The 22,013-nt window shown below is 41.8% G+C and overlaps 1 protein-coding gene across 2 annotated transcripts in view; it reads right to left on the bottom strand.

Annotated features, from left to right (window-relative positions):
- Slc16a9 (solute carrier family 16 member 9) overlaps positions 1-22,013 on the bottom strand; it is a 42,553-nt gene that overhangs the window by 11,726 nt on the left and 8,814 nt on the right. The window contains exons 1-3 of one of the 2 annotated variants that reach the window (XM_090346378.1): positions 20,687-21,006; positions 7,366-7,598; positions 307-450 (exon numbers count right to left, since the gene is read on the bottom strand). In XM_090346378.1, coding sequence (XP_090202504.1) covers positions 307-450; positions 7,366-7,561 — 340 coding nt within the window. In that variant the 5' untranslated portion in view covers positions 7,562-7,598; positions 20,687-21,006. Of the gene's footprint in view, positions 1-306; positions 451-7,365; positions 7,599-20,686; positions 21,007-22,013 lie in introns of those variants that run through there. The other variant, XM_090346377.1, reaches the window with a different exon arrangement.

A 22,013-nucleotide genomic window follows, 5' to 3' on the forward strand; every position in this document is an offset into this window, starting at 1 on the left:
CTTATCCACGTTTATCTAGGTTCTATTTCTCCTCTCTCATTTTCCTTTCCTTTCCTTTGAAGAGAGGAGTGCTGATATGAAAACGCTTCCTGTTGCCTTGAAGGAGAATTAATATTGACTGTTAAAATTTGCTTATCTTTCAAACATTCAGATTCAGGGAGACCTGTTACTAAAGCAACAACTTTTAACAAAGTACATTATGAGAGACCATTTCTATTCCTTATAGTAACTGAATAATAAGATTCACATGGCAAAATGATGTGCTACTCTTGAAGTTAGAAAATTCAAAGCGATCAGGTTCCTTACCTACAACAATACCATATGAAAACAACAGGAAGTAGATATTGGGAGCAAAACTGCTCAACATCAGGCCTCCAGCCACCATGAAGCCGCTGAAGATTGTAACGGGTCTTGCTCCAAAAGATGAGACACAGACACTACAGACAGGACCTAAAAAGTAAATAAATGAATAGAATGTTCACTTATTCAACCCCTTTCCACATAATCACATGATCCGTACATCGTATTCAAGATTATGTTTCCCTTAAAACATAACATCAATGTATGTGAATTAATGCACCTTCTATCTGGCAAATATCATGTAACCCTTTTATTAATTACAAAAATAAAAAAAATAAAACATCATAACAAAATAATCATAAGCAAGTCTAAGTATTTACTATATGCTAGACATATGTATAATCTCACTTTAAAAAAAAAGATGCTTATCCTAAGGCTCGAATTCAGGGTCTGGGAACTACCCTTGAGGTTTGTTTGCTCAAGGGTAGCACTCTCGCATTTGAGCCACAGCTCTACTTCAGGCTTTTGGTGGTTAATTGGAGATAAGTCTCATATACTTTCTGCCTGGGCTGGTTTTGAACCAAAATGATCAGATCTCAAAGATCTATATAGTTAGGATTACAGGCATGAGTCACAATGCCCTGCCTCACTGTATTTTAATCTTACTGTACAGATGGAAGATAGACAATATTATTACTATCAAAGTTTTTGATAAGGAAATTAAGGGATGGCAAAATCATTTAGTGAAGCTTCCATCTGTCACTGGGAATGACACGTACACTACTGTACTCAAGCCAGTGATTGAAATGGAATCTTTAGAAACTTTTTGCCAGGGGTAGTCTAAACTTTTTGCCAGGGGTGATGTAGAACCACAATCTGCCAATCTCTCTCTCTCAAGAAACTAGAATTATGGACTTACACCTGCTGTTCTCTCGTTCTTATGGAGAAGTTTGAGGAGTTTTGATGTTTAGTTTATCTTTTAAAGTCTGGCAGGAATTTTTGACAATGACTACATAAAGTTTTATGCTTTTAATTACTGGGAGATGCTTTATTATTGCTTCTATCCCATTGGTTGTTAGCGATCAGTTTAAGTAGTAGTTTTACATTTGATTCAATTTTGGTAGGTCAAATTCATATAGAAATGTGTCCGTTACTTTTAGATTTTCCAATGCATTTGAAGATAGGTTTTCCAAGTATTACCTCATGATCCTCTGGATTTCACTGATGTTTATTTTCCATTTCTAAGTGTATTAACTGGGGTGTTTCCTCCCCCTCTTTTTGGTCAGATTGGCCATATTTCCTAATCTTATTTTTTATAGAGCGCAAACTTTATGCTTCACTATCCGTGGCATAGGATTTTTTCAGTCTCTATTTCATTCATTTCTGTTATAATCTTTATCATTCCTTTCCATTGGCTGGTATGAGATTTGGCTTGTTCTCATTTTTCTAAGAGTTTTGGGTTTATCAATTAGCTATGTAGTTGAGACTACTCTTAGTTTTTTGTTCCTATGAAGTCACTCATAGCTATAAGCTTGACCAAAAGGTGAACAACCTCTATCATGAGAGTTATAAAATCTAACTACCTCTTTTGCTCGTGGGTTGACATAATGCTGTGGAAATGGCTACACTATTGAAAGAAATCTATACCCACAATGCAGTGCTCATCAAAGTCCAAATGCCATTCCTTCCAGAAATAGAAAAGAGAATCAATCCTAAAATTCATAGGCAAGCATAAAAGATCTCAAATTGCAAAGGTACTCTTAAGCCAAAGAGCAACGCTGGAAGTATCACAAAACTGGATTTCAAAGTATACTACAGAGCCATAGTAACAAAAAAAAATCCCAGCAGGATAGTGGCACAAAACAGAATAAGAGTCCCCAAAATAAACCCAGGCAAATTTTTGACAAAAGAACCAAAAACATACTGGGCTTGTGGTAAGGCATGGTAGAAGGGTATGGTGGAAAAACAGTGGTTCACCAAGGCTCCCACGAAGGAGAGAGGAAGAGACCAAGGACAAGATACCTTTCAAATGCATCCTTTCAGGATGTAAGGATGATCTGGGTACATTGGTCACCTCATGGCTCAGCCAAATAGGTTCAGCTGATCTGGCCAGTTAGGCAGAAATCCCCCTCTTCCAGTACCACTCCCTGTGTGCTTCTCCCTGAGCTGTGAGTTCAGTTCTACAAGGTGACCTTCCTATGTAGGAAAGGGCCATCTTTAGTCAAGGGTATACCAGTATTTGTACTTCACTGGTAGAATCTCCAAGTTCTCACAGCCTGTGACCTACATCCTTCAGCTAGGCCACACCTGTCAAAGTTCCCCATAACTCTTCAAATACTGTCACCAGTTGGTGATCAAGCCTGTAGCACATGAATTGAAGGGGACATCTCATAATAGGTAGTTTTGAGAAATAAATTATTCTCTTCGGGAAAAACAAAAGAAAACTTAATCTCCTTGCACTTCCCTTCCCACAAAAGTTTAAGAGAAGCCAGCCACTGGTAGCTCATGCTTGTGATCCTCGATACTTAGGGGGCTGAGATCTGAGGATCATGGTTTAAAGCTGGCCCAGGCAAGAAAGACTTTTATCTCCAATAAACTACTCAGAAAAAGCAGGAAGTGGTGCTGTCTCTCAAGTGATAGAGCGTTAGACTTGAGCATGAAGAATCTCAGGGACAGTACCCACGCTCTGAGTTCAAGCCCCAGGACTGGGAGGAAAAATTTGTTTAAGAGAGACCTGACATTACAAGTCTGGCAAGGTCTGCCGCGCTAGACTCATAAATTGGTGTACGGTATATTGGTATGTGAGGCATAATGGCAACCAAGTTGTGTATGTGCCATGAATGATGATTTCTAACAGAGGCAATCGGGCCCATGACACCACCATCCCTCCACCTCTCATGAAGAAACCCCACAGTGGGAGCCCCCCCTCAGGCTCTTAGCTTCCTCATGCCCCAGCAGACAGTATGAATCTCAAGCACACTATGAGAAAGAAAAAGACATACACTCAAACCCGTATAGTGATTGACTTTCTTGCTGATGGGTTGGTTTGGTAATACCAATATAGAATAACTAGATATCCCTTGTAGTAGCTCCAATCCTGGAACTATTTGGTACACAGGAAATTGGCCAGTGTTACAGAATCCCATAGGCATCGATTCAATGCTCTCTGAAGGAGTTAACAATGCTTCTGGTTAATGCTTAAACCCAGTTCTGCTGGCACTTACAGTAAATGTGGTCAGCCACACAAACTCATCTTCTTTACCTAAGAATAAGTTCACTGAAGGCTGGAGGTGGAGAGACAGTTAAATCTGTGCTGACTGCAGAACTACAGAACAACAACAAAAGGCCCCTTTGTTTCAGCTACTAGGTTGACTGTAAAGTGACCCTATACATGCCTTTGACTTTGAAGCCCAAAGGCACGTAAGCTCATCTTAAAATACCACAAAACTAAGGTCGTCCTCCAGTTCAGTCACCTTCCATTTCACCAGAGAAACAAAACCAACAGGAAATGTATCAGAGATTTATTGCCAGGTGACGGGCCAGGTGAAACTTGCCACAATAGGCAAGTCTAAGGTGTACATGGTAGGCCATCAGGAAGGAAAGTTTTGCTCTCAGGTAAAAGCTGAAGCTGCAGCTTTCAGACAAGCTTTCTTCCTCTAAGAAAGCTTATTTTTGCCCTTCCAGCCTGGCAATAAATTGGATCAAATCCAACCGGATGATCTAGGATAAACTCCCTTTCTAAAAGTTAACTGGTTGCTGACCTTACTCACATCTGTGAAATACCTTTACAGCAATACTTAAATTAGTATTTGAATAACTAAGGAAACAAAAGCCATATAATGAATGACTGTTGTTCTTAATGTACTATGTTATCTCTCATCTCTTTTGCCATCCCTTGGTTATCTCATATTGTTACAATATTTCACATTGTTATCTGATATATTTTACATGTGCTTAATTGGTTATTTGAAATTGCATAGGGAAGGGGAAATCAAGATAAGCAGGGGGAGGATGGGAGGGAAATGGGGACCATGTCATAAGAAAGGATATCAATATTTGTGAAGTTATGGACCTTCTATCTGGTGAATATAATGTAACCCTTCTATTAATCACAATAAAAAATTATACACAAAAAAAGAAACACAGCCTAGTCAAACTGATGAATAAAAGCCCTCTTCTCCAACTAAATTCAGGATCACCTGAATTGTGCACTCGAGGCCTTTGCTTTCAGGGATTCTGTTAGGTACCTCCCTCTCTCTGCCTGTCCACCTATAGTCTAATTTCCTATCTGGCCCACCTCAGGTGATATAAAACTTGAAGAGAAATAACAAATCATAACAAGCTAGCACTGGTTTGGAACACTTAATACAGAGTGGGGAGGCCATAGCTCATCAGCTCTCAGACATTACAATTTAATCTCTGAAACCTCTGCTAACCTTTTAATGGACCTCTTCTTCAAACCAGAGGCTATGGCCACATCCAATCCCTTCCTTTCAGGACTACCCTTTCCAGCCTTCTGGTGGTAACATCTGACTAACAAATGATGTGTCTGAGAGTTATCCAAATGGCGAAAAAGTGAAATCTAAATAGAAAAGGGAGAAGGCTGGGACAGCCTTAGAGATAGAGACCAGATGTAGACCTGTTCTTAGTATTTCAGATCTTACCAATGAGAACAAGTAAACCTGTTGCCACTGTGCCATACCTGCAGCATCAGGAATTTCTTTCTTCCTCCTAAAGTCTCAAAGACCTAAGAGGAGCACAGTTCAAAGTAACCAGCCTCCAATTCACCATCATCATTAAAAAAAAAAAAAAAAGCTGGAAGTGGAGCTGTGGCTCAAGTAGTAAAGCTCTAGCTTTGAACAGAAGAACTTAGTGATAATACCCAGACCCTGAGTTCAACCCCAGTGTCTGGCACACATACACTCACACACAAATTCCTCTCTACAGGTAGTTTTTTAGAAAGCAAAAGTGTATTTTCAGTTCCTTTATGGACATATAAAATTAATACTGACTTATACTTTGAGATCTTTGTAAACAAATAATCCCTATTTTAAAAAAAAAACTCCAAATAAATCTTGGGCAACTTTTCCTGTTTCTCTTGAGACCATAATAGCAATGTTATTTTCATTTGTTTAGTTATGCTTAGTTATCTTATTTGGCATGGCCAGAAGCTCTAGCATTGTGTGTGTGTGTGTGTGTGCGTGTGTTGTGTATCTTGTTTTTTGGTTTTATTTTGTTTTTGTTGAGCACTGTCCTTGGACTTTCTCAAGGCTTGTGCCCTACCACTTGAGCCACAGCACCATTTACAACTTTTTTCTATATATGTGGTACTGAAGAATCAAACTTGGGTCTTTGTGCATGCTAAGCTAGCACTCTTACCACTAGGTCAAGATACACAGAAACAGAGATTATGCTAGGTGACTATGGTGGCTCATTCTTGTAATCCAAGAAGTTGAGGACAATTAGTTCAAAGCTACATAGTGGGCTACATAATGCGACCCCGTCTCAAAAAGCGAGGACTGGGCTACAGCTGAGTATGGAGTTTTTCTAGCATATACAGGACGCTGGGTTTGATCCTCAGCCTTGCCAAAAGAGCTCAAAACAACACAAGAATAGTAATTGTGATTTGCTCAAGGAGTCACAAGTTCCAAGCACACAGGAAGAGAATCTGGGTCTACTGTTTTCATCTGGAATAACCCATTAGTGCTTAAATAAAACCAAGTAAGTTAGGGAATAAGTTAAATGTCAGTGCAGAATTAATACAATGACTCCAAAGATGGAAGTGACATATGGTTAATGGTAAGGGAAATGAAAGTCCTCTGCTGTTCTTTATAAAGATGATAAAAATCACTACTGTGTCATATATAGCCATTTATCCAAATATTATTTGTGAAGACACTCAAACCCAAACACATACATCTTACATATAATTCGATAAGTTTAACCCTAAAGTACCACACCTTTGTAAGACAGGATTATGCTTTACTAGGTCATATTTTTCTAATGAAGTCGTCAAAGTAGGGCTTGTGATTTGATCCCAGTGTAGTTGAATCAGAAGAGTCAAGAGTTCAGAGGATTGGGGAACAACATCCAGTCCTTTGGGTTCCCACATAGCTTAGGCATACCTGCCACAATACCTTCATCTCCCTGACTTGTCTGAGTTCACCAATGTATGTTCCTCACTAGGCAGTGTGGCCCTGAAGAGCAGGAACCATGTTTTTTCAGTACATCTTTTCATTTCTAGCATCTTACACATTAGCTGACATATAGTAGTAAGTACATGAATAAATGCTAGACCTAAAAATAAACATAGATGTTAACTCACACAGGATCATTGAGACATGCACACATATATAGAACATGTTTGGGGACACAGGTGAAAAGGATGATAGAGGGTGAGAAATACAGAAATACATCGTATCTATAAATGAAGACAACAAAATGGAATTCACTGATTGCTGTTGAATAACAGAAGTACTGGGGAATGGGGAAAGTGAAAGGACAAGAAGCAGTCAATCTAATTGAAGTAGTATTTGCATATATGAAACACCACAGTGAAAACTGAACCATAACACACCTAATCAGTCAAAGCACTGTAAGACAGATCTTGTCTGGCTGTGAGTACTCATGGGTGGGGATCAATAGAAAGAATAAGGAGGGTACATAGGCCAAAATACTCCATGTACATGTATGAAATGAAATAATGAAGCTAAATGAAATTGATTTGGGAAGAATAAAAGAGAAAGACAGAGGTGTTTGATTAAGGTACATCATATCACGTCAAGATGATAACCCCTTGCACAACACATTGATGCTAATAAAAAATGTTGGAAAGGGAAAAACAGAAATTAATGAACAAAACAATGGAGTACTATTACAGAATTTCTATTATTTCACACCAATTTATTGCAGCAAAACAATGGTATTGTAATCTCAATGACATCAGAAAAATATATACTCTTCTAAAAAAAATTAGCACTATCTCAGCCTTGTGCAATGTGAATGATAAAGCAAATATAACTAAGTAATTAACAGATACAAATAGGCATAAATTTCTCCACTTACTTGCAAGCAATCCAACTCCACTCGCCAGAGATCCGACCCAAGCTGTTTTTCCTTTCCCTTCACCAAAGGCATCCAACCATTCTATGTATAATACTCCAACAGCAAGTGGGGATCCGTAGCACAGGAACTGAGTGAAGAAGGAGACAGCCACAATCACCCAGCCCCATCCACCATCAGGTGACTTTTTAAATTCCATTGTAAGGTGAAACAAAGGTGGTGTATCTCTTTAGGGCCTAGCAAACACCAAAAATAAAAACAAAGAAAAGAAGAAACAGAAAAGCACATTTAAGACCGTGATAGCTATGGTATTCTGGATTAAAATATCTTCTAAGTTAAAAAAGTAAAATTCTCTAGACATATACATGAACAATCACAAAATCAGCAGCATTTCAAGCTAACTTCCAAGTTTTCACTTATGCTTTGTGCAAGTCCTGCCTCCACTAATAGAAAAACATTGCTTTTAAAGTGCAAAAGGCACCAAGAGAAAGGTCTACTTCCACCCTTATCCTCCTCCCCTCTCTCTGCCCCCACACCATCACACCCCATTCCCATTTGCTTCCCAGTCATGGGGAGGACTGATTTCAGTTTCTCAGTTGTTCATTTCTTGAGCTCCCCAGGATGAAGACCAGCATCAAGAAGAGGACTTGTCAGGTCTGTTCTTGAATTGGTGTCTATAGCAGGGAAGAGGATGACCAACTTGAAAGGCAGTGCAGTTTCTTTACACATGTACAGGCCAAACCAAGCAAATGTTCCAAGATTCCCCTCTTTTTCAGCAAGCAGCAGGGTATTACACCTAACTCTCTGCACCTACTTTCACTGCTAAATATCCTTACACACAAAATTAGAGCAATACAATTACATAACCAGAGTAATTCAAATCCTTTGAAATAATTAGACATATTCCTACATCAAAAAAAATCTACTCTCTCTCTAGTACATGCTCTATTATAATAAAAGTAACCCATACAATTCTGGTCCTGCTAAGGACAATTCAGCACTTTAAAATTCCCACTCAAAATCTCTCTTTAAAGCCATATAATGAATGACTGTTGTCCTTAATGTATTATGTTATCTCTCATCTCTTTTGCCATCCCTTGGATATCTCATATTGTTACAATTTTTCACCTTGTTATCTGATATATTTTATATGTGCTTAATTGGTTATTTGAAATTGGGTAGGGAAGGGGGGAAATCAAGATGAGCGGGGGGAGGGTGGGAGGGAAATGGGGACCATGTCATGAGAAAGGGTGTCAATGTTTGTGAAGTTATGCACCTTCTCTCTGGTGAATATAATGTAACCCTTCTATTAATCACAATAAAAAATAAAAAATAAACTGTAATGGCTCTTATTTCTGGCAGTAGTTGCGCGTGAACTCAAGGCCTTTTGCATTGTAGGCTGATGCACTCTCTCCCATTGAGCCACTCTTCTAGCCCTTCTATTCACTGGTTATTTTTGAGATAGGGTCTTACTTCCTGCTGGGCATGTACTTGGACTTCCATCCTTCTGCCATTCACTCCATTTAATAACGAATATGACAGGTGTGTGCCACCACACCCAGGTACTTACTGCTGTGTTAGAATCTTACAGACTTTTCTACACTACAATTCTCTTGTGGCTTCCCACGAATAGCCCGGATGACAGATGTGCACTTCTACACCCAACTATTGGTTGAAAGAATTGTTTTGCCTGGGCTGGCCTCAACCTGGGATCTTCCTGATGTCAGTGTGCCAAGTAACTAGGATTTATAGGCAAGAGCCACCAGTGTTCAACTACGTAACATAGGATAGTATTAGCCAAATATCCAAAGAGATTATGAGGGCTTTTTTTTAAGACAAATGTCCATGAGATCACCCTTCATTTCATCCTTAAATTATAAGCTTGGGAGAAGACACAATAACATTGGTTGAGCAACAGGATCAGGACAAAAGGCAGGATTTTCTGGAAGGTCATAAAGATCATTTATCTTACCAGTTCTCAGATCTCTGTAAACAGAAATTCCTATCTACACCAAATACTTTAGTTACATCTTGCTTTGTCACACCATGCCTTACATAACATTTCAACAAACTGTATGGGAGCCAGCAAAATTCTCACAGTTAATGTTTAGGAAAGCATCCCTTTAAATCAGGAAGTGCCATTATATACTAACTTGTGCTAGCAAGGCAAGATTTTATAAATTTGTCTACTTCCTCCTTAGTCATTATGTCATAGGTTAAGACATGTACCGCCTCAATAGAACATGCTAGAAATGGTAGAAATTGCCACTTAATGATTCCTTGTTTTCATCTTACTCCTGTAGTTTTCTTTCATTGCTTTAGGTACCTCTCACCTGCTGTTTCTCTCACAGTCTATGCAATAAAGTAACTGCCCAGTTAGGCTAGCCTTCTGTGTCAGCTTCCTGTCACTGTGACAAATAGCTGAAAAAATAGCTTAATAAGAGGAAAGTAACCATTTCAATGAACTACTTTGCTCTAAGTAAGCCCTACTTCTTTGTTGGGAGCAAGAGTGGAATCAAACTGTACTTTGATTTGCATCAGATAATTGCTTGATTGTCTTATTGTTTTTTGGCCTTCTCCTGTTCAATTGATCTGAGATTTACCATATGAATGTAACCCCCAACAGTTCCCTGATTAACCATCTGGATGTAACACCTGTCAGTGCCCTGGTCTCAAGAAGGGATATAAGCTTTGAGTTGAGAATAAACGGGGGCGGCGGCAGTTTTTGCCTGGGCTGCAGACCTCCCGGACTCGATGTGTTTGTCTCTCTTCTAATTTTTCCAGTCCCTGCCCCCTATTTCAGGAACCCCAATTTGCTGCCGGTAGGCCCCGGCACTTCTTATTTTTTCCCAACCTCTTAATAATACCATCAAATTATGAATACAACAAGAATTGATCAAGTAAAGCCCTCAGAATCCAATCACTTCCTTAAAACACATTAACTGGCAGTACATGTTCCCAATATACATGCAAGCCCACTGGGGACATTTCATTCTCAAAGCATCACCTTTTCATCCCCCCCTACCTCAGTTTTATAATGGAACTTTATTTCCTTTGGGAAATACAAGTCTGGCCCCATGAGTAGTGGGTTGGTAGAACTGTTAATCAAAGACCTAATCCTTAGTTATTAGGACGTCAACCTATGAAATGGCAGAGAATATCACAGATATTCAAATTATAGTTTACCCTAGGTCCACCTACCTAGAAGTGGAGGCTAGAACTGGCTGTTCTGTTAACTCTACCTTACATTGCTCAAAAGAAAACTTATTTATATCTCAAAAAACTTTATGCAGCATCACATCTGAGTTTTCAGTAGAAATAGAAAAAAAAACTCTTGTAGGCAGCAAGTCAGGAAAACTGAAAGAGATTTTGATAAGGAATAGCTTCTTGGACTGCTGACATGAGTTGTGACATACACAGGGTCTTGCTGACCCTAGGCTCACAGAACATGACAGCTCTGGTCTGATCATCCAAAGCCAGGAAATAACCCCCCCCCCACCTCCATGACAGCAAAACCAGAAGTTAATGACATACTACCTAGTTTCTCAGAATTCACTGGCTACATGTCTGTAGAAAAGTCTCAGTCTACAGGGATCCTCAGCATACTAGCTCCTTTCTTGAGTCTGCTCTCCCATGTGGACAGAGCACATTTGCTCTGCCTTGGCTCTGCTTTTGTTAATAATTAAGTCTCCTCTGCAGCTCCTCTGTATCCTTTGAATTCTTTGTGGTCACCTTTACTCGGTCAGCTGAATCCTGTGACAAGATAACCATGGCAAAAGATATATATTTTTTTTCCTATAAAATGTTTGGGAAACACAGAAGAGGAATAATGTCTGTAATGGAATAAGGTCTGATATAGATAGATAGATAGATAGATAGATATCCTTATCTGCATATTAACAGATTTTTTAGTGAAAATAGAAGAAATAATAGAATAATTAGTCCTTTTCAGAGGAACTTTTTGTTCTTTAAGCACTCTCGCACAGACGGTAGTGAACAGACCCTTCCCTGTGGCTGGCAACCTGGAGTAGATAGCTGTCAGTCCTTTCTTTGATAACTGACCTGAGTATTCTCATGGAAGCCTGGATGTTTTGGACAATTTACAGTCACTTCTCAGAGTACTCTTAATTTCAAAGACTACCACAACTCCTGCTTCAGAAGACCCTATTCCAGTCACAGTTACTTCAGAAAGCTTGCTGCCTTGATAGGCAGCATCCCAGGAAAAAAAAGCCTGGGTGAACTTTTAGATGACCCTTCAGCTGTTCTTACTCAAGATAAAAAAAAAAAAAAAACTCCTCAGTAAGATGACAAGAAGCCAGTGATTGGTGGAACTGGAAGCTGTGCTATGATTGGTATAAATATAGTCCTTCATTTGCATACCGTACCTATGTGTGCATTCTCCTCTCTCCTCTTTCTCTCTCTCCTTCCCCACTTTCCTCCTGCCCCCAGGTATTTAAGCAGGCTGTTAATTTCACTGTTCAAGCCAACCAGAAGTCAATTTCCCTGTGCTGTCCCTGTGTTATTGCAACATTAGTCCCCTGAAAACAGTTCTCCATGATGGTCTTTTCTTGGCCTACTTCTGATTTGTTTCATAGTACAGCAGCCTGTGCTGGTAACATGAAGAGGAGATAGTGGAGCAGTGCAGCAGCAAAAGTCATTGCTGGAGGACAGAAGCAGTGAGAACAGAAGCAACAAACAAAGAAAGAAGGCAAGATAGGCAGAAAGCCAAGAAGGCAAACACCAAGTCTTAAAGGCTGAGGGTCCCAACATGTAAGCCTCAGGAGCTGCAATACTAACTGATGTAAACGCTGACGGTCCCAGAACCCATGCTTGGGAATTATAATACTAGCTGATACTGGCTGCTGCTTTTCTTAGCTGCTACTTAGAGCCAAGAGTTTCACTAACTGCAAAATGCTGGGCTACTAGCAGTCAAAACCCAGAGAAACAAGCTTCAAACCTGAGCATCCAGAATGATCTCTGACTTTCAAGGCCCAGGTGCCATTACTATTCTATCTGTGCATGAGTGATGCTTCATAGTCTCTAAGTCTTGTCAGTCCTGGACCCAGGACTACCAACCGTAGAAATTCTACTTCTGTAGAATTGCGATTTCTTTATCCATTTACAATTTCCATCCAAATAGAGCTTCACTGAGAAGCAGCTAGCTTCACTGGGACTGCTTCCATCACTAAAACTATAATGGGTTTCAAAAATTATAAGTGAAAGAAAAAATTGATTTCATACATCTGTCTTGGTTATGGAACACTATATATGTGGATCTTTAAACTGCCAACTTATTACCCAAGTCTTCCGGTTTTCGTGTCAGTGCAAAGGTTTTGTAAGGCGCAGGAGGCCAATGACATTCTTTAGGCTCCACAAACCTGTGGGTCCCACACCACAGCTCATAACACAGCATGTAGACCTTCAGGGCCCAGCTGTGGGAGACAGCTGGAATAACTCTCTCCAATGCGCCCGCTTGACAAATTCCTGTTCTTCTTTCCAATATGAGCCCAAATGTGTTTATATTTTCCCTTTCTGGACACTATAATATAACTCTCCAATAGTTAAGTCATCTTTCCTCTGAAACCTCACACAGCAAAGGTAGCCTTGCTGTCATAACATTTATTATAACTGATTACTATCATTTTAAGGGCTCTAACCCTAAAGCCCAGCCTATATTCCATGCAACTAAAAATAATGACAGACACATAGTAAAAACTGAGCAAATCTTTTAAGAAATGCAAGAATGGATACATAGGAAATTCACTCATCTACATTCAAATGATTAAATGCCTTTCAACAAATGTCTTTCAATTCAACAAAATGAACTGGATGCATTCAGAAGCATTGTGAGTTACCCAAGATGGGGTATTTGCCCAAGTGGAGCTGAGTCCACACCCCTGTCTCTGAAAGGTTAGCCAAATGCATGGATAAATACAAAAAAAAATTGATTTTTAAATCTCTTTTTTCTTTTCTATTTTTGAGGCTTGAACCCAGTACCTCTTGCTCAGCTTTTTATTTTTTTGCTTAAGGTTTGTGTTTACAACTTGGGCCATATCTCCACTTCTGACTTTTTGATGCTTAAATAAAGATAAGAGTCTCAGACATCTGTCTGCCCAGGATGGCATGAAACCTCAATCCTTAAATCTCAACCCCCTGAATAGCCACTGGAACATGGCTAAAACTAATTATTATTATTATTTTTTTTGCCAGTCCTGGGCTTGAGCTCAGGGTTTGAGCACTGTCCTTGGACTTTCTTAAAGCTAGAGCTCTACCACTTGAGCCTCAGCACCACTTCTGGCTTTTTGCTATGTATGTGGGGTACTGAGGAATCGAACCCTGGTCTTCATGCATGCTAGGCAAGCACTCTACCACTAGGCCAAACTCCCAGCCCAAAACTAAATATTTTTTAACATAGGATAAATATATGTTTGGTGGCTAAAGAGGGATCAAAAGAGAGGTTGGGTAATAGGTATCAAAATTTAGATAGGAATTCATTCTAATGTTCTATAGTACAGGGAGGTAATTAGAGGTAATTTATTATTATATATCTCAAAGTAACTGGAAAAGGTCAAAGGAATCCAACAGATAAAATAATAAATGTTTGAGGAGAAAGAAACACTACTTACGCTGATGAGATCATTACCATTTGATCATCTGTAAACATGCATTAACTCTCATCTTGTACCCTATACATGTGAGCACATATTATGTGTCAAGTAAAAAGAAAAAGAAAATTCCAAAGATAAAGAGCTGTTTACCTTCAATAAATGTTCAACCTTACGTGATGGGTAGCATCTAAAGTTCAAGGAAACACTGATTCGTGAGAGCCTGGACTGAGCACAGGGACAAACAGGCTCAAAGCTGTCATCCAGAGCCTTGTATTTATCCTCTAGTAATCATCTCAGGCCATCGGGTATATTTGGTGGCATTTCTAAACAAGGTGTTCTCCTTTTATTTGCTCAGATGTTTCCTTTCTATTGTCAACATCTGCTAGAGACTCCAAGTTAGAGTGAAGTGCTGTCTGCCTCCTCAACTTAAAATACGTTATTTCACTTGTTTGTAAAATAGTTCATTGACATAAAGCCAAGAACTTATTACAGAAGCCATGACTAAGAATGACAGCCTGGTACCAGTAGCTCACACATTTAATTCTCTCTACTTCAAATCTGACCATAAGTAGACACTAGTCTGGACAGAAAGGTTTGTGAAACTTCCTCATCAAAATAACAGGAAAAAGCAAGGCTGGACTCATGAGCAAGAGAAGCCAAACAATCATGAGACTCTGAGTTCAAACTCCACCAAAGACAAAAAGAAAAAAGAGAAATTACTCATAATAAGTTACGCTATATAGCTCAAAGAACCAGAGTTACTAAGGAAATTTTAGGTTTGAATTAATATGAAAATCTATTATTTTTGTCTTTTTTTCCTTTATTGATCCATACAGATATTCTTTCATAAAAATCTAAACTGCTGGGCCAGGAGTTTGGCCTACTGGTAGAGTGCTTGACTAGCATGCACGAAGATCTGGTTTGATTCCTCAGTACCACACACATAGGAAAAAAAAAAAGCCAGAAGTGGTGCTGAGGCTCAAATGGTAGAGCTCTAACCTTGAGAAAGTCCAAGGACACTGCTCAGGCCCTGAGCTCAAGCCCACAACCGGCAAAAAAAAAAATCTAAGCTGCTATATTGCCTCAACTCACAAAAGCCAAGTCTACAAATTGTTCACCAATATGGAATTTGGAATTCAAGGACATCCTCTGATAGCTATGTTTAAAAAGTGGGACAGCACATATGATTAAGCATGCAGATATTTTGTCCAAGTACAAAGCTAGAAACAATTTCTTAGTATCTGGTTATTTCACATTGGGATGAGAAATAGGATGGGAAAGAAAATGCTTGAAGTATTATCTCTGAGTTTTGACATTACATCATAATAATTGTATAATAATTGTCCATGGAATGAAAATTTAACACAAGTATTTCACTCCTGGAGCCTCTGAATTCAATCAGAAGTATATCCATTGTTCAGATATAGGGGATTCAATGATATGTTCCAGCAAAAGGGAAAGAGATATGTTAAGAGATCAAATGGAGCTGGCTCGCACCTGTATAGCTACTCAGGAGGCTGATATATGAGGATCAAGGTTCAAAGCCAGCCAGGGTTGGACCTGAGATTCTTTTTTTTATTGTTCATATATTTTTTATTGTAATTAATAGAAGGGTTACATTATATTCGCCAGATAGAAGGTGCATTAATTCACATACATTGATACCCTTTCTCATGTCTTGGTCCCCATTTCCCTCCTCCCCACCCCCATCCCTCATCTTGTTTTCCCCCCTTCCCTATCCAATTTCAAATAACCAAATACAAATATATCCAATATATCTGATAACAAAGTGAGATACTGTAAAGCTGGAAGATTTCCCATTTAAGAAAAAAAATCTGAATTTTAGAGTTCTCTCAAAAGATCCAAAGTTTTGGTAACACTGTGCTCTCATTGTAATACAACTGTTAACTAAAATTCAATAAGTTACACCCTTTATGGATTGGGCAAAACGTTTTCAGTTCTTTTTTCCTTTTTTTTTTTTGACCAGTCCTAGGGCTTGAACTCAGGGCCTGGGCACTGTCCTTGGGCTTTCCCAAGGCTAGGGATCTACCACTTGAGCCACAGCACCACTTCCAGCTTTTTCTATATAAGTGCTACAGTGGAATCAAACCCAGGTCTTTCTGCATGCTAGACAAGCACTCTAGCACTAAGCCAAACTCCCAGTCCCCAGTTCTGCTACTCCCTAATGCCTTCCTGACACAGGATCCAGACTGCCTTGCACTTAAAAGTTTCTCCTGGGGCTGGGAGTTTGGCCTAGCATGCACGAAGACCCAGGTTTGATTCCTTGGTACCACATACATAGAAAAAAAAAGCCAGAAGTGGTGCTGTGGCTCAAGTGGTAGAGTGCTAGCCTTGAGAAAGTCCAAGGACAGTGCTCAGGCCCTGAGCCCAAGCCCAGGACTGGCAAAAAAAAAAAAAAGTTTCTCCTGTTTCCACCTACTCCTTCTCCCCCACCATCCTGTCCTCTTTGCTCATTCACTCAGGGACACCTGAGTCAACCTTGTGAATATGTCATCCATTAACCTTACTTGGCCACTCAGTTAACACAGGAGAAAATGGAGGTTTCACAATGTCACGCTAAGGGAGAGAGCAGTATTGAGATGCCTTAGTCAACAATCCATTGAATCTTCATCTAAGTACTGCCTTCAGGTGAGAAAAGAGCAAGATGTGTTCATTATTCAGAGTCAGTAAATGTTGAAAAGTCTAGAGGCTCAAGAGAGGCTCTAGAGACTAAACACAGACAAAATGAGGGCCAGAAGCATAGCCAAAGCGTGGCATCATCTTCTCCATGCCTTATCCTGTCAGTGAGTTACTAAAACTATTGCTATACTTTATCTTCATCTCACACAACCCTACCCAAAGCTGGGTCCCAAAAGATGTTCTGGTAGAAAAAAATTATAGAGGATGATGCTAGAGACACAGAAGTATTCTGTTTAGTACCTGTTCTAAATAATTTACACATGTCTATGCATGATCCAATCTGTTGCTTGAATATACACTTTAGCAAGACATTCAGATGTATAGAGCTGTAGGTTGGGTGGTAAAATATAAAATTTCCTAGTACAGTTGGAGATATTACTGGGAATCATGAAAATATTGGAATATGGAATGGGAAATTTCATTAGTTTGTTCTTCATAGCTAAAGCTAATGTTTTTCTCCTCCCATGTCCTGTCTCAGCTCAAAGTGTCTAAGAATTTATTTTAAGTGGGTTAAATACAAAGTTAAATTATAGTTTTTGTTTCTTCACTTAAGTAATATTGGTTTGGATAAGAAACAGTATATATGTTTGAACTCACAATTTGCTTACCTCAGCCTTTCAAATAGTGTTATTACAGACATGTAACACCATATCATTCTCTCATAATAGTTTGAAGATGCATGAAGGCATTGATAATTGCCTCAATGCTAACAGTATAGAGTGAAAATAATCTGAATTGTGAGATGATGACAGAAAGAAAAGGCTAGTGTAACTTGGGCTGGGAGTGTGGCTTAGTGGTAAAGTGCTTACCTAGCAGTCACAAAGCTCTGGGTTCAATTCCTTGGCACCACATACACAGAAAAAGCCAGAAGTAGTTCTGTGGCTCAAGTGGTAGATCTCTAGCCTTGAGAAAGCTCAAAGATAGTGCTCTTGCCCTCAGTTCAAGCCCCAGGACTGGCATATATATATGTATGTATATGTATATATATGTGTATATGTGTGTGACTATATAATACAGGGCTCCCTTGACATGCATGTCTAATAACTATTACTACTGTTATTACTAACAATGAAAACAAAATAGAAAGTAGCCCAGGAAAGTATCAATGTTTCCTTATCTATGGGCTGAATCAACCTAGGAGTTATTCTACCATAGACAGAAGATTTGAAGGAAAAACAGCATCAAATTTGAATGAAACAATGAAAACTAATCTAAACATGTTACTTTTTTTTTTCCAGTCCTGGGCTTGAGCTCAGGGTCTGAGCACTGTCCTTGGACTTTCTCAAGGCTAGAGCTCTACCACTTGAGCCTCAGCACCACTTCCGGCTTTTTTCTATGTATGTGGTACCAAGGAATCGAACCCGGGTCTTCATGCATGCTAGGCAAACACTTTAACCACTAGGCCAAACTCCCGGCCCCCATGTTATTCTTTTAATAGCAACATTAATTGAAAAGAAACAACAGGGAGATTTTAATCACTTATTTTAAGAAGAAATTCAGAAAACTAACTTTCAAGGCAAGCAATATAGTTAACCCTGCAGCCATTGTCAGCAAAGATAATACTAATAATCACATTTTAACTTCTTAGCATAGGATTCCACCATTTTCCCCACAATCTAGCCCCATTCTCACCTCCTAGTCTTATCAATTTTAAATTAAAAATTCCAGTTATTCTAAGAGGTTCTGCTTCCTTTGAGTACACCAGACATCCACACTTGTGCTATACTACTGTTCCAGAGATTTTTTTCAGGGAAATCACTTCAAGTCCCAGCTGAAATGCTGCATTTACCACAAAACGTTTCTGCTTGTAACCTCCAGTGAACCTCTCCTTTTCTTTGGCCTTTAATAGCACATGACTAAAGGCTCTGTCATCTGACTTCATTTGTGCTAGTTTGTATTATAGATTTTTGTAAACATGTCCATCTTTCCGACTAGACTAAACTCTTTAAGGAAGGAACCAGGCCTTTTTTTCCTTGAATTCAATTTTAAGTATAGTTCAATGCCTTTATCCACAGAGAATGTATTTGTGTCTACAAAGAGACTCCCAAAGAAAAACACTAGAGAACCCACAATTCATGCGTGTTTTTTTTTCCCCACTAGCTTTAGTTATAATTGAAGTCAGCAGAAGATACTTTCCTAGAAAACTGTAGTCACTGAAGCAAGACATTACTTCATTTTACCTTCCTTCCTCTGGGCTTTCTATACCCAAATGCAGTTTATGAATAATCTTCAAGACATCTTTTCACTGTAGAAAAGACCATTTTTTTTTCCAGAGTTCAGAAGATAAGGGTGAGATGTTAAAACTTGTAAATTTAGTTAGGGAGGTGCCTCATGCCTGTAATCCTTGCAACTCAGGAGGCTGAGATGGGAGGATCAAGGTTCAAAGTCAGCCCAGACACAAAAGGACCTGAGACTCTTATCTCAATTAACCTCTAGAAAACGGGAAGTGGGGCTTGGCTCAAGGGTAGGGTGATGGCCTTGAGCTGAAGAGCTCAGGAACAATGCCCAGGCCCAGGGGTAGGGCGACAGCCTCCAGCTGAAGAGCTCAGGGACAGAGCCCAGGCTGAGTTTGAGCCCCCCACGACCCACCAGAAAAAAAAAAAAACCTTGTAAATTTGCCCACTTCTAATGTTTGTCTAGCTCCAGTTTCATGATCAGATCCATTCCCAAACATTACAATCTGTTCCACTAAGCATGCAGATATCAACCAATGTATAAATACTAGTCATTGACTTCTCAAATCTAGAGGCCAGAAAAGACTCCTAATGCCCTGATCTACCCAATATTCCTTTTCCCTTCCCGATACTAGTCCTTCAGGCATAACAAACCCAGGGAAGGAACCAAGAAATCGTCTTAGGCCATCACTAGTGCTGAAAGCATGGATTGTAGCAGGTTAAGTGATTTTATTATTTATATTTCCAAGAACTTTTTTTGGGGGGAGGGAGGTGTTTGTGATAGTGACAGAGTACTAAATCTATTGTCTTCAACAGTGCATATCGTTTAGTCTGTGATCCTGTAAAGAATCGTCCGTCCTTTCACTTCTTGCCTTCTCCATCACTTGCTTTATTTCAGCCAGCTGTGTCTTTGAGAGAATTCTCATCAACACCAGGACTAGGCTGGAGTTCAAGAATCCATGAACTTATAGAAGTTAATATATGTCCTGTAAATGCTGCCTAAACTTTTGGGGATCATCGCTGTCGACATGCCACGGGTGAAAGTCAAGGGCCGATTTGCTTTGGCATGGCCAAGGTGACAAATGATAATCAGCTCTCCAAAGCCTGTGGGGAGCTCGTGAGGCCGGGAAAAGGTATCCAGAGCAAGCTTAGTAAGTACCAAGTGACCCCCCCGCCCCGCTTCCACGCCTGCCTTCGCCCAACGCTGACCTGGCTTTGCTGAACCTGGTACTGCAGGGCACATCTGCCTGTCCCCTCCTGCCCCCCCCACCCCCGCCCCCACGGAGGAGAACCAGGGTCGCCCCACCCCCGACTCCCTTCCCTGGGCACCCGTGCGCACCTGCTCTTAATCTGGGGAGCTGGAGGCCCAAAGGAACCTGAGAAAAATGGAGTCCCAGTTAAGTCTCACAACTGTCGTGGCTCTGCCACAGAAACTCTCGAGGGGCGTGCGGGGACAGGTCCTATCTAGGGGTACTCTTCTGTCCCCTAAGAGCACCTGTCTTTTTCTCTAATAGTCCGTGCAAAAAAAAAATAAAAATAAAATAAAAATGCAGCTGCTGGGTTTCTGGGAAATGGTGCCCATCGCGGAGAAGCACCCCGTTTCCAAGAACAGAGTGCCAAAGGGGTGCATGCCAGCGCGAGGCGGGCACTTTCAGCCCCTGGCACGCGCCCCAGATCTAGAAACCGGCTGCCCGCTGCCCGGCCCGGGGACCGCGGCGTCGCCGCCACCTCGGGGTTCGGTCCAGAGGCGGAGGAGTTCCTCGCCGCACCCTGGACTTCGAACCTCTCCACCCGGGCGATCGCCTGCCCCGGGGACCCTCCCCGCGAGCCACAGCGCTTTACCTGAGTCCCGGCCTGCGCGGGGGCTCCGGGGCGCAGCCCCGAGCGCAGAGCCCCGGGTGGATGGGGCGGTGGACACCGGCCGCCGGGCCGGGCGGCTTTTTATCCCGGGACCCGGCCCCCGGCGCGGTATTGGGCGAGCGGTCCCGTTACGCGCGGCTCCCCGCGCCGCCGCCCTCCGCGCCCGCGGCGCCCCGCCGTGGCGGTGGCCGGGCTGAGCCGCACAGACCCGCCTCTTCCAGGGGCGCCCCCCCACCTCCTCCTCCTCCTGCGCCCCGGGAAGTTATCCCCCGTGATCCCCCTACCCCACTCTGATCTTTCGTCTTTGCGTGGCACCCAGGCCAGTCTGAACCGGTTATGTCTGAGCTGCAAGGGGAGGAGGAAGAGGAGAGAGGAGAGAGGAGGGAGGAGGGAGGAGGGAGAAGGGAGGAGGGAGGAGGGAGGAAGACGAGGAGGAGGGGGAGGGGGAGAGGAGGAGGGGGAAGGGAGGAGGGGGAGGGGAGGAGGGGGAGGGGGAAGAGGGGGTGGTGATGGTGGTGGTGGTGATGGTGGTGGTGGTGGTGGTGATGGTGGTGGTAGATGGAGGAGGAAAAGCGGGTGGTAAGGGCGCTGCGCCTGCTGTCGTGGCTGCAAACTCGGCCAAAAAGGAAGGGGGGCATGGCCGGCCACAGCCCTGTCCGGCCAGGATTCACCAAGGCCGCAGGAGGGGTGGACACTGCCGGGCAGGCGTCCTGTCGGGGCCACTCGCGCGCGTCTCCCGGCGCTGCTGGATCTCCGCCGCCGCCCCCCGCACCCTTGTGCCCAGGCCGGGCTCGCCCTTCGCCCCGTGCATTCGTGGACAGCTTGGATCTGGACCCGAATGCCAGCCTCTCCCGGGTCTCCCTGGCTCCCAGGGCCACCGGACGCGCCTCTGGCCGGAGCTGTCTACCCGATTGGCAGGAATCCCAGAGAACCAGGCATTCGAACTTTGAGAAGTCGGTGCTCCTGGGCAGTGGAGAGTAAAGATCCAAGTGCTGTTCTTGTGACAGCTGCTGGGCAAAGGAGGAGGGTGCCCCTCAGTGCACACGGAACGCAGAGAGAAGAGAGAGAAGAGAGAGAAGAGAGAGAGAGAGAGAGAGAGAGAGAGAGAGAGAAGAGAGAGAGAGAGAGAGAGAGAGAGAGAGAGAGAGAGAGAGAGAGAGGGAGGGAGGGAGGGAGGGAGGGAGGGAGGGAGGGAGGGAGGGAGGGAGGGAGGGACAGAGAGACAGAGAGACAGAGACAGAGACAGGGAGAGAGAGAGACAGAGAGAGAGACAGAGAGACAGAGAGAGACGGAGAGACAGAGAGACAGA

The sequence above is a fragment of the Megascapheus bottae genome, chromosome 15 (assembly GCF_031878675.1).
Source record: "Megascapheus bottae isolate mThoBot1 chromosome 15, mThoBot2.hap1, whole genome shotgun sequence".
NCBI lineage: Eukaryota > Metazoa > Chordata > Mammalia > Rodentia > Geomyidae > Megascapheus > Megascapheus bottae.